Source organism: Fukomys damarensis, unplaced genomic scaffold (assembly GCF_012274545.1).
Source record: "Fukomys damarensis isolate Sample0158 unplaced genomic scaffold, DMR_v1.0_HiC HiC_scaffold_1, whole genome shotgun sequence".
NCBI lineage: Eukaryota > Metazoa > Chordata > Mammalia > Rodentia > Bathyergidae > Fukomys > Fukomys damarensis.
In genome coordinates, this window is record NW_022900913.1 from 1,824,929 (window position 1) to 1,838,254 (window position 13,326).

Consider the following 13,326-nt stretch of genomic DNA (forward strand, 5'->3'; position numbering starts at 1 on the left):
TTAAAAAAAAAAAAAAAAAAAAAAAAAAAAGTACAACATCCCATTCAGAAGCTGAACTCCCTACCCCAAGATGTCCCCGGGCTTCTGGGCCTCGTCTGTGTGTTACAGGTTTAGCCACTGTGAGCCACTGCTGTGTCATGCCAGGATGAGGGTCTGTGGAGGGGTTGCCCGGAGCGAGGTTCCAGGCTTGCTCCTGTGATGCAGCGAGCTGGTCTTCGGCGCAGGACCCGGGCTTCTTTCGTCTCACAGCGATGATTCCCACCACGGGAGGGCTCCCGTGCGGTAGACATTTGGAGCAAAATGCACAGGAATGGGGCCAGTGAGAGCCATGCTGTTCACACGGATAAAAGGCCTGCATGCGGGCCAGCAGGGCCCTGGGTTACCGTGGGGAGCCTCCAGCCCGTGTCTCAGAGTGCCGGCCCCAAGACGATCCGTGCCCAGTGTGTGCTGCGGGTGGCCGGAGAGGGAGTCACGCGTGGCTCCACCCACCCACCATCAGCCCCTCCGCGGACTCCCCCATACGTCCTCTGTGCCCAGCCTGGACTCTGGCTCCCAGCCACACTGCCTGACGGACTCGATGTTTGCTGTGGGGACAACTAATATTTGTTTCTTTTTCTTCCTGGACAAGGTGTTGCACAGAGACAAACCAAATGCCTCGGGAAGCATGCACCTGCCTGCCACACATGGGACACTGGCACGGCTGGTGGCCCTCCGGGAGGGGAGGCTGGTGCCGAAGCGCCCTTGTTTCCAGGTGAGCTCCAGCCCAGGCTCGGTGCCCGGCACATCTTCTGAGCACGTTCATGCGAAGACTGTGCCCTGCCCCTCTCGGCAGGTTCCCCTGTGGTCGTGGCTCAGCAGCTGACACACACCTGTGGACTCCGCTTTCCGCACGGTGCCCCGGCAGGCCCGGGTTCCTGAGCCACCCTGTTCAGTCTGAATTCCAGGTCTAAAGTACTACCTTCTTATTTATGGTTCTTGTAATCAATCCTCTTTTCAGTTTTAAAGTTAAAATCTTTTTCATTAGTCCGTGCTTGCGGGGCTCAGCGCTTACATCCACCGTAGGGAGTAGGCCCCTTACGTAGCACGTCCTAGTTTGGTACGGGAGTAGGCCCCTTACGTAGCACGTCCTAGTTTGGTGTGCGTCCCCTCCCTCCCTCCATCTCTTCGTTCTCTCCCCACCCTTTTGGAGCAGTTGCCTTTGGTAGAAGACGGTGCTGTGCTTCATATCTAGACGGCCCCCAAAGCTCCTGTGCTCCTGGTGGATCACTGGGCGGTGATCAGATTGCGGGGCGGATCTGGCGAGTCCATAGCTGGATGTGCCGCTGGCAGTGAGGGCTGGTTGGAGCAGTTGGGTCTCCGAGGGGCCTGGAAGGGCAGTCTCCCTCCTCCAGCTCCATCCCTCACTGTTTCCTTCTGTTCTGCCATGAGCTGTGTCCACTCTGCCTTGGAGCCAGCAGACTAAGGGCTGAAACCTCTGAAAACCATGGCCCAATAAACCCCTGCTCTAGAATTGTGGGTGTCAGGTATTAGGCCTGACCTGTGACCTGGCTTCTCTTGGTGATCTGATGTGTGCCTGTCCCTGGGGGGTCAGGCCCTGCGTTCCAGATGCAGGGCCCTGTCTCCCGGTGTCAGAGGGGCTGCCGTGCTCAGCTCCCAGGGCTCCCTGACCCTCAGCTCTTCCTACCCTGAGTACCCCTCGCGGGGTCTGGGAGCTGAATTCTGGGAGAGCCCCTCCGGGGTCTCTGCACCACCCAGCTTGCTCATCGGCCCCCAGAGTGCCCAGGAGATAGAAATCCTCACGGTGTGTGATCCGCAGGCAGGCGTAGCGTGGTGGTGTAGACCTGCTTGGAGGGTGCAGTTGGTGCACGTGCCAACCTTAGACCGCCGGATCGGCGCTTCTGCCTGGCTTTTCACCTGTTTGCTGGTGACCCCCCGCCAGCAGAGTCAGAGGCAGGAAGGCTTCTGAACCTCGTCACTCGGCCTTGCTGAGAGCAGCTGTCTCTTTTAAATACAGAACCTGTCTCACCGTTCAGGCCTCCAGCCTGACCCGGCGTGGGGTGAACGGTGTGCTCCCAGAGCAGCGCCATGTGGTGCAGATGGCACATTCCGTGGAGATGCGCAGGGCTCCGGCCGGCGGCCTGTCTCTCTATTTAGCACAGCACATTGCTCTCCGGACTGGGAGGAATGGTCTTACCCAACGGATGGCGTGTGCAGGCTTTGTCTGGGGACCTGCTCCTGTCCTGCTGTCACCTGAGTGTGACTTCACACCTCAGGGAGTGGGGCATGTGCAGAGAGCACGGCTGCTGAGCACGCCGCATGGACTGAGGGTGTGAGAACTTCGGCTGGGTCAGTTCAGAGCTGCTGGCTTACTCAGAGGACGGACTTTCCTGGCTGCTCGTTAACTGTTCAGAAGTCATCTGGAGAGGCCGTTATTGCTGGATTAATGAAATCCCCATTCAGAAAAGTGAAGCTCCCAGTGCTGCTGGAGTGCCCTTTCCCGAGGAACTGGTAGCCACTGCTACCGGCTCTTGCTGTGAGTAGCTAAAGACCAAATTGAGCCTTGCAGTAAACGTGAGCAGGCGGGAACTCTCAGGGGGCGGCAGTGATCCGCTGGGGTACACCGCCCTCTGGACTTTGGCCTCTCGCTTGAGGCACCCAGTTCTGCCCCTCAGGGGTGGGGAGATGGGTGGCTCCGTGCCAGCCGCCACAGGAGTGGGGAGCGAGGTGCACTGGGAGGGCGGGGTGGCTCCTGGCTGGGTGCCGTGGGCCAGGCGAGCATCTCGTCCCTGGTCCGTGCAGCTCAGCCCTGCTCCCTCCGGGCGCTGGGTGCCTGGTGCTGGGACTGAGTTGCAGGGACCAGGACCAGGAGGCCGGCCCCAGCCCTCATGGGCAGGCGTGCTGTGTGTGCGTGCATGTGCACGTGCATGTGTGGGTGATGCGACGTGGCAGGTGAGCGAGGGATGTGTGCTGTGGGTGGGAGGTGTAGGGCCGTGCACATGTGATGTGCTGTGTGTGAGGCCCATGCGATTGTGTGATGTGCAGTGTTCTGCAGTCACAGGGTGGCACGGTACGTGACGTGGGTGTTTATGGCAGATGTGATGCGACCGTGTACTGTACACACACAGCGTATGTGTGTGTCGTATGTGGGGTGAGTGTGTACCATGTGTGAGGCCTGTGTTGTGTGTGTGTGATCTGTGTGGTGTGAACGAGGGATGCAGTGTGCGGTGTTTGTGCGGCGCATGTCACATGGGTCGTGTGCAGTGTGTGCTGCTGTGGCATGGGTGTGTGGAGTGCACGGCGTGTGCTGGTGTGTACTGTGTGTGTGTGTGTGTGTGCGTGTGTGTGTGAGAGTGACAGTGAGTGGCCGCAGGCCCGCCCCTGCCCCGCCAGCTCTGCCGGAGACCGAGAGCCCGTTGGTGGCTGTGCTGATGCTCAGGCTGGCGCCCTCTCCCATCACGGGTGGTGCTGCTGCCCCTCTCTCAGCTCATGCCCTGTGGGGCCTGTCTTTGCCCTTGGCCACTTGGGCACAGGAAGTGGATGTCACCTGGCACCCACCTCAGGGGCTTGGGCTCACCTTTCCGTGCTGTCCCCCGACATCTCCAGCCTGCAGTCACACGCATGCGCTTTCCGTGGCTGATTTGCTCTGAGGAAAATAAGTCACCTGCCAGTGCTGCCATGGTGCATCTCTGGCGTTGAGCACTCTGGCCCTCCACGGCTCTGGAAAAGCAAACCCGTGGGCTTTGTGTCCTACGGAGGGGCCTGCTGGCTGTGTCCCCCCACCTGGGCCCTTCCTCCACAGCAGGCCGCTCCACACCCAGTCACTAGACGCCCCGAGTGTGGGGACGGTGTGACCTACAAGGGCACCTCTGCCTTCCGGGCGAGGCGGGTGATGAACAGGAGGTGGCTCCCAGGCAGAAAGGAATTTCCATCTTTCTGTAAACTCACAAAGAGCGAGTGTGCCCTCTCCTATTTAATAAGGGCCGGGCCGTCAGCTGCAGCCAGCGATAGTGTTGTAATACCCTGAAATGGTTAATCCTGGATCTTCGCGCAAGTGCTTTCTGTGGGTTGGGGCAGGAGGCTGTCAGCGCTCCAGCATGCATTTCATGAACCCGAGGAAAAAAATATTTTTTGATGTGGCTTTTTACCGTATCTTAAATGCTTTATTTTGCAGGGGTGAGATAAGGCCCAGTTCTTCACGGGGAGCGAGGGCTTGGCCGCCCCTTCCCTCCCATGACGGAGGAGGTCTGTCTGTGCACAGATGCCTGCGATTAAATTGTATCTCGGGTCCTTACAGTGCTCAGCACTAGATGAACTGCCAAAAAGGCCGTAGGCAAGAACTAAATTGCTTTGGTTTCAGTACACAGTGAATTTGGCCGAGACAAGCAGAATCAGTACATTAAATGCGAATCCCTCGCAGATTTGAAAGCAGCCCTTAGCACAATTACTGACTGTGAGTGATGATTATGTCTAATTGAAGGAGACTCCGGCTACCTGTAGCTCGGCTGGAGTCCGCTGCACCGCGGCGAGCGCTGCCCCTAATTCAATGTTCCGTCTTGGGAGCCACGATTGAAGCGGGTCCCGACGCGTGTACACATGGTCGATAAACTTTAATAAACTTTACAGGCTCAGTAACTAGGCTGAGTGTATAATTCAATTTTTTAATCCAGGGAGGGAAACAGCTAACAAGGATGCTGGGCTCTGCTCCTGTATGAGCTCCCCATACCCAGTGGCCTCTGGGAGATGGGCCTCTCCGCCGGTCTGGGTGTCACTGGGGGGGTTGCCACCCCTCCCTGGTGTGGTGCCCTGCCTGGGGAGGGCTGGTGCAGTGGGCGGAACACTTGTGAGGAGAAGACAGCGTGAGGATGCTGTGTCTTCCGTGCCCCATCCGTGTCTTCTGTGAGGGCAGGGGGAGGGCGGGCGGGTCTCCTGACAGCTTCCACCCAGGTGCCTGGACCTGGCCTTTCTGGCTTCCGTCATCCCGGGCGCCACGGTGGACTGGATTCCCCTGCCCCAGACGCTGGTCCCCTCCAGGAGGTGCAGGCAGCGTTCTCGTGGGCCTCAGCGTTGCAATCAGATTTGAAGAAGACACACAACACACCCTCGCACAGAGCCTGTGCGTGTGCATGCTGGAAGCCACTGTCCGTTCTCCAGCTGCAGTGAATACATTGGGAACGTGTGCTCCTGCCCCCCAGGTTGGGCCACAGCGCGTTTCCTGGCAGGATTCCTGAAGAGGTCCCTTTTCTTCGCTGCCCGCTCAGGGCTCAGCCTGGCTGCCCTGCGAGTCCTCCCTAGCCCCTGTACAACCTGGCTGCCAGGTCCATGCCCCATCTCGCACCCATGGGCAATGATCCCATGGCCTCACGGGTCTGTGCCGTGGGTTTCTATGCACGGAAGCATTTGTTAGAGGATTTGTAACACAAGCCCGCTGGGCATGGGGGTCACAGGGACTCCAGGGCGGCCCTGTCCTGCTCTGGCATGTGTCATGCGTGTCGTGGGCCTGTTCACGGGTCCAGGAAGACGCAGGACCAAGCAGTCCTGTGTGTCAGAAGACGTCATGTCGCCGTTGTGCCCTCTTTACACTGAGGCCAGATGCTCTGTCATGTGTGCGGGTGGTGGCCACCCTGGACTGTGTCCTTCTTAGCGGTCACCACAGCATCGTTCTGGAGTCATTGTGGGTGCCTGCGATGTGCTGTGGCACTGAGTACTGCCCAGAGCAACACCCCGCAGGCCAGTGCACCCCTGCACACGCCCCACCGCATCACCGCTGTCAAGCTAGACCAGGGTCTTGCCAAAGACCAGGAGTTTGGGACCAGCCTGGGCAGTGTTTGAGACTCTGTCCCAGAAGCTCCATCATGAGAATAAAAGAGGACACTGTTCACAATGTGGAACTCACGCAGCAGCAACAACAGCAGCAAGGAGCGAGGTCACACTGCCGCCTGGCACTCATTTCTCCCCACGAGTCCACGGGAGCTGCTCCGTGCGGCCTGCGGTGCCCTGGCTCTTGGTCTTGACTCTGCAGCGGTGAGGAATGAACAGCTGTCACTCAGCTCCCAGCGTGTGGCACCCGAGCTGGCAGGACCTAAACTCAGAGTCCCCAGTCCCTGATCGGAGGCTCAGCTTTGCCGTCAGCCCGCTGCAGCTGCGGGGGTTGCCCCATGTCCCATGTGAATCCCAGATGCGGAACCGACACTCAGGGGCCTCTGCTCACGCCTCCCTCACAGCGAGGTGAGGCGAGGGATCCCAGGGCTCAGGCTGGAGGGCACCAAGGAGGCTCAGCCCTGTCACCAAGGGTGCAGGATCCGTCCACCCCCCCCTCTTTACAGCACTGTGCGTTGAACCCAGCACCTTCATACTGAGCTACATCCCTAGCCTATTTTACATTTTGAGACAGATCTTGTTAAGTTGCCCAGTCTGTGCTCAAATGAGCAGTTTCCCTACCTCAGCCTCCCAGAGTGCTGGGGTACAAGCATGTCCCACTGGCTCTGGTGTCTCTTGTAGTCTCACTCTTGAGAGCCCAACCCTGAGGCCCTAATCCTCCCACAGGCCCTCCCAGTGCCATCTTGGCCCTCAAGGGCTGCGGGAGCTCTGTGCGGAGCAGAAGACCAGCTGCGTGGGTCCCATCCTGAGGCAAGGCTAATGCCTGGCTCAGTTCTACACAGCTGTCCTTGGGTGGACTCTGGGGATGCGATGTCTCCCCAACCTCAGGAGGACACCAGGTCCCTCCTGCCACACAGCTGGGTCCCCGGGGCCCCTTGGCCCCACTCTGTGCACGTCTGTCTCTGAAGCCACTTCCCTGTGTAACCTTGTCCAGCACCACTGCAACCCATGGCTTTTCGGGGCTGCCTGAGGTTTGGGGGAGCCTGGGAAGACCCTAAGCCCCCAACTTCAGCCTCCAGAGGGATGGGTGCTGAGACATGTTGCCTCACATAAGATGTTGCCACCTCCTGGAAAGGGCAGAGTGCTCTGGGGAGGGAGGACACCGACTTCTGGGAAACATGGGCAGCGGACATCTCCAGTGAGATCTCTGCAAGATCCCACGCGATCCTCCGCCTGGTACCCAGAACAACAGTACAGCTCTTTACACAAACTTTAATTTTGACGTAACTTGAAAAATTAGAAAAAAAATGTTCATTTGGTGGATCAGGAGCACAGGTCATCTCTGGCCGGGTGGGACAGAGCTGTGTGCACCACGTGGGAGGTGGGGCAGGGGCACCTGCACTCCATCGGCCTGGACAGTCCCTGTCTTCTTCTGCTTCTGGGCTCTGTCGCTCTAGGGCCTTGGCCATCTCCGGCCCTGGACTGTCGGGGGCCAGTGCTGGGTGTCACAGCCCACTTCAGGGGGAGCTGGGGCAGGGGCCGCCAGCTCACTCGTCGTGGCCATCTCACTCCCGAGCTCAGTGAGGAAAAATAGGCTTCTTCATGTCCTAAAGTCTAGGCTAAGGAAGGCTGACAGAATCTGGTCTGCTTGAGTTTGTAACAAGCAATGGAAACCGGCCTAGGAGGTTTCTGGCGGGCCGGTGCGGGATGGGAGTGGAGGGAGCCCTCCAGCGACACTTGGATTCTGGTCCCTCGGTGACACGAGGAGGCTCCTCAGGGTGACAGATGTTGGGGCTCAAGGGGCTGCAGCTCAACAGGAAGAGAGACAGGTGCCCCGGGGCGCCGGCTGCCTCTGTGCCATTTGCTGCTCAGGATGGAGCCGCGGGCACCCACAGTGGCCGCCAAGCCCCTTCTAAGCGGGGCACTGAGCGCCACCCAGTGCCGTGGGACAGGACCAGACCACAGGGTGGGCAGGTAGACATGTGGGGCGCGACCGCTCCTGCCCCCGGCTGAGACCATCACCCGGGAGCCGGACACCACACACGCTGGCTCCTCGGCCTGTTTCTGCATGGAAACATTCAATCAAAGGCTCCCTTTGCTGGCGTCAGTGTCCCCTAGTTCCGTCACTAATGTCGCTGAAGGAGTACGGAAAGGTAGGGTTGCGAGTGCGTTGTCTCCTTGTGTGTTGTGTCCCAGGCTTCTGCACGTCCTGGAATCTCTTGTAGTAAGGAGCAGGCTCGCGGGTCCACGTGGAGAAAGGCCTCCTGAGGGTGTGAATGCCCTGGCCTGTAGGAATGGTTTGTTTGGGCAAGCAGAGCCTCCCACTCCACTTGGCACAGGAGTCATGAGCATAGCGCCTCCCTCTGGCTGCAAGGTGAACGCACATGCTGGCCGCTGCAGGGCGGACCGGCATGGGTTCCTGCTGCCTGGCCCTGGTGTGGCGGGTCCTCCAGGAGAGCAGTCCTGGCCCCCGTGTTTTCTGTCCATCTTCAGCCAGCAGCCTGCAATGATACGTCCATAGCTGCTCCGTGTGGCTTTCCGGTGAGCCCAGAGGTGACTGAGCAGCACAGCACAGAGCAGCGCATGGCCTGTACTTGCTCAGACCAACACTCGCCCGGCAATGGCCTCTGTCCTCACCACCAGCCGTGCTGCGAGCCTGAGAAGCGCAGTTCCGAAGCACACCCGGCCTGCTGTGGCCTGAGTCTCCACAGATTTCTGCAGTCGGAAGTTCCGAGTGTGAACACACACTGTGTGCACACCACAGCAGCCACCGCGAGGTGGGGCAGCTGCCTTCAGCTGTAGAACACGTGCGTGCCACCCACTGAGGCTCGCCTCGGATGGGCTGCTGTCCTGCCGCACACACGAGTGTGCTGCACCATGCTGGGGGATTATGCTGTCTGAATGCACACGGAGAGACACCTTGGTTCACAATCTCCTTTCTCCGTGGTTCTGGTCACGAACCGAATCACATTTCCCCTGAAGGTCGGCGTTGGGCCTGACCACTGAATTTATTCAGTTGGAAAGAATTAAGCCGGTGAACCGAGGTGCCGCTGCAGAAGCCGCACACGTGCACACGCATGAACTCCTGTTGTCGCCATTACAGCGTCTGTAAGATACTGAATGTACGTTCAGTGTACATAGAGCACATCCACATTTGCGGTGCAGGTCCCACACGGCTGCTCATTGCACTGCAGCCCCACCACTGAGGTAATGTGTACGCTTGTGTTTTCCTATCCTCGCAGGGGTGAGCCACTTCGCCTCCCCCAGTGTAAATAATGCATCGGAGTAAAATACGGGCTGTCAGACTTAGGCGACAATTAATTATATACCACATAAATCCTTCCTCCAAGTGATGAATGCACAGTCCTTTGTGGGTAAATGTTTCTCTGCATTTTGTTTGAACTGTTGGCCTCATAACATCCAATGGTGCCGTCAGGATAATTTTCATTAGAAAAATAATTACAGGCTAAATATGGTTAATAAAACATTAACTATAAATCTGAATATTTTAAGAGCATATCCTTCTAGAAGTGACTTCTAATGAATTTTGATGGAAATACCATGATTACTTAAGAAAAAATAAATAGATGTGGTTATTGCACACGACTGTGAGATGAGGCATTACAAAAAACAATTTTAACTTGGAAATAATGACTCTGGCCAATCTGCTTCACAAAGTTGATAATCATAAGAAGGAAAGAAAAAAATCACTTCTTCATGGGTGACGGAGTGTTTGGTCTCATTCTGATCCTGTTCCAGATTCATGAATTTGTAGTTATTAGTAATTCATAAATCCTTCAAGATTTAAAGTTTAAAATAACATAAAACACGAACTTCTGTGGGGAGACTTAGTGCTGATTTAAGGTCCTTGGCAAGGCTCCTGCCGACTGTGAAGGACAGGACTGCTGACCTCCAGGGGTTCGGCCTGTCCAGTGTCTGCCTGCCAGTGTCCAGCGTCTGCCTGCCAGTGTCCAGCAGCAGCTCGGACTCCTCCAGATGTCCTGTGGATGGATGCGTTTCCTCCTCCTCCTCCTCCTCCACCCTCCTGCTCTTCTCCATCCTCCTGCTCCTGGGAAGCCCTGCCATCCAGCACCCTGTATTGTGCTGCAGATTGTATCCTGCTCCTTCTCCCCTCCTCTTCCCCTCCTCCTCCTCCTCCACCCTCCTGCTCTTCTCCATCCTCCTGCTCCTGGGAAGCCCTGCCATCCAGCACCCTGTATTGTGCTGCAGATTGTACACAATCTGGGGTCTTCCAATGGCCCTGGCACACACCCTTGCTGTCTGACTCTCACCCACCTCACTGGCCTCTGGAGGTGGGGGCACCGAGGCCGCTGTCCAAAGCTCTGGCTCGCTCTGTAGTCCCTTGAACCCTCCCTCTGCATGTGAGCGCGCATTAGGGACAGCACTGCCCTGTGAGCTCCCAAGGGTGAGCCGCCTGACCTCGGTGGCTCAGGAAAGCTACAGCCAGGGTCACACCCCGGCCTGTGTCTCCTCCTTGTGGGGAGGCCCCTCCACCCGCTGAGCTGCCTCCTCCCTCCCCAGCCCCTCACCCCGTGGTGTCCCCGAATGTTCTCAGGGAAGGAAGGATGGGGTGGAACAGGTTTCGGACCCAGCATGGTGGGCAGGTGGGCGGCAGAGCAAGTTCCAGAATCCTTTTAGCAGGAGTTGAAAGTACCAGGGAATTCCCCACATGCGGCAAACAGAGCGGAGGAGGTGGGAATCAAGGTGGGCTCTGCGGTAATTACCACTGGCCCGGCAACCCTTCATTATGGACTCAGCTCCTCCAAACCATCCAGACACAGCCTGGAGAGGTGCTTGCGAAACGGAGCGAGTGTTCTGGGCCCGGGGACAACGGGAGAAGCTGTGGGTGTCTCGGCTGGGAGGGCCAGGAAGGGAAGCTCCTTTGTTCAGTGTGGAAACACACTGCAGGGCTTCTGTTCTGCCTGAGTTTCCTGTCATGGGGGTGTGTGTGTGTTTCAGTGTGGAAACACACTGCAGGGCTTCTGTTCTGCCTGAGTTTCCTGTCATGGGTGTGTGTGTGTGTGTGTGTGTGTGTGTGTGAAATGCTAAGTGCTCACAACACTTAACCCTGTTGCCAAAGTTTTTGGGGAGCTGGTCAGCGAGTCAGAGTGGCAGTCTGCTGTGAGAGCCGCAGTGGAGCCTCTGAGCAGGGCGGAGCCCCGGAAACCCCTGCTGGGCCCCTGGCAGAGCTCAGGACTTGACCTTGGATGTGGCCCCTGCCCGCTGCCCCCCACCGGGAGTGTGCAGCCCCACAGGGAGGGGGTCACCCAAGCGCGCAGAGCTGTCCTGGGCTGTCAGTACGAGTGACCCGCAGCCTGGTGACCGCTCTGTGCTACGAGGCCCCTTCCTCTGGACCCTGGGTGGCGGGAGGGACAGGAGCTGCCACTCCAGTGAGGCGTTCTTCCTCCTCAGGTCAAAGGACAGCAGACTCCGTGTGGCAGCCACGGTGCCAGGCTCCGCCAGGACCCTGCGCACACACGTGCTGGCCTCGGGCTCTGCCCCATGGTCAGCTCAGGAACCGGGCTGATGTACCGCTCTGTGGTGCGGAGGGGTGTACCACACACGTGCTGCACACACGCCACGTGGCTCCCACACCGCCAGCTTGGCCTCCATGGGCTGCTGCCGTCCTGCTCCCATCCCAGGCCTTTGCCCCAACTTGCGATGCGGCAGAGGGTCGTGTCCTGATCGCTCCTGCTGGACCCAGCCCGGCCAGCACCCTGGCCCTCTCCTTCCCCATGGTGGGAGGGCCAGCACCCTGGTGGTCCCCTCGTCTCCTCTGTCCCGGCCTTGCACCCGAGCCCCGCTCCGCCGCTCCTCAGTGATGTGCACCTTCCTGTCCCCGCCCCATCCGGTCTGCGCACAGGGCGCCGCAGCCTGGGGCGTTCACCGCGACATCCCGATCACCACCGTGCAGGCTCAGTTTTGCCAAAAAACGACAAGAAGCAGCAGTTCGGTGAGGTGAACCCATAGGAAGTTTCGGTGGTCTTGGCTCTTCATCGAGCTCGTCAGACGTCTGCAGCGGACCTGGCTGGGCTGTGCCACAGTGGCTCCTGATGTCCGCCTCGGCTACTCAGCCACCCTCTCCTCAGCTCTGTCCTGTCTCTGAATTCTGGGGTTGTCTGAGGGTACAGGAGGAGCTGTGCTTGCTGTCTCCCCTGTGCAGCGTCCCCTCCACCTCGCCTCTGAGCTTACCGGTCACTGGCGCCGGCTGCCGGTCGTGGTGACCACACTCGTCCTGGCTGGTGCATGCGCACAGCCCTGCTTCACCCTCCGTGTCTCCCCGTCTTGGTCCCCTTCCTGTTTGCAAAAGACCTATCTCCCTACCTCCTGGTACCTGTTTTTTATTTTGTTCTCACTTATTTTGTTCTACTTTGAGTTTTTCAGATAAAGGAAACCATGTAATACTGAAGCTCGTATGTCTGACTTATTTCAATTAACATGGTCTCCAGGTGCCTCCCTTGCCCACAAATGGCCCAAATCTGTCCCTTTTCACGGGAGAGTAGTATTTCCTGGTCTGTGCCTGCCTCGTTTTCTTTATCCATTCGTCTGTTGGTGGACAGACAGACCATTGCGAGCTGTGTCACTATAAGCAAGGGTGTGCACAGGCTTGGCGACTGGGCCCCTGTCTGGCAGGGGTGCGCTGGCCCTAGGGCCTCAGCTCAGTTCCTTCTCTGTGGTACAGAGATGACGTTTTGTTTATGGTGAAGAAAAATGTCCATGGATCAGGGAGAAGTTATTGCCCAGCCTCTTGGTATTGACGCTGGGTTTGCCCTGCTCTCTCTCCCGGTCTTTCTTTTGTCTCAGGCTTCAAATTTAAGATACCAAACTGGGGGACTCTACTAAGCCACCACCCCAGACACCCTGCCCTTGTTTCTGGAAGCCTGATACTCTCCCGCGCCCCTGGGGTCTGCAGCTGTGGGAAGCAGCGGGAAGGCTTCCTGAGAGGGAGCGCGTGGTGGTGTCTGTGGGCCCCGACGTGGAGCTTTGTTCTCAGAGCTGGCAGGGCCCCATCACTGTTCCGCATGCGGGAGGACGAGCCGGCGCCCACGATGCCCAACAGCACCCGTCTCTCCGAGGCGCTGAGGTGGTCCCAGCGGTCGCTGTCTGCTCCGTTACTCCTCAGCCGCAGCCATCATGCTGTCCCCTGCCTCTCTGCTGTCAGGGCGCCGTGGGTGAGGCTTCTACTATAGAGGCCGAAAGGCTCTTCCGTAGGTGACAAGGAACCCGGCGAGTGCCCAGAAGCGAGCCCAGAGCCCCAGAGCAAGCAGTGACACTGCTTACATGGAAGGGACGCACACGCACACGCCTGTGATGAGGGTCTCTGCACCAGGCCCATGGCACGGGTGTGGCCACTGGGGCTGCCTGTGTCCCACCCTCACTTAGCAAAGGGTGCTAACCCCCACCTAGGGCCGGGGCGAGGATCAGCCCTGGAGTGTGTGCAGGGAGGGGTGAGACCCAGCTTCCGGAGGGGAGGCGGGCGGATGGACT

General features: G+C 58.4%; 1 protein-coding gene across 1 annotated transcript in view; it reads left to right on the forward strand.

Annotated features, from left to right (window-relative positions):
- Positions 1-12,153, forward strand: part of LOC104849975 — a 33,766-nt gene extending 21,613 nt beyond the window's left edge. The window contains exons 3-4 of the mRNA XM_010606670.1: positions 629-751; positions 11,251-12,153. Of these exons, the coding sequence (XP_010604972.1) occupies positions 629-751; positions 11,251-11,660 (533 nt within the window). The 3' untranslated portion in view covers positions 11,661-12,153. The remainder of the gene's footprint in view (positions 1-628; positions 752-11,250) is intronic.
- Positions 12,154-13,326: the final 1,173 nt, after the last annotated feature.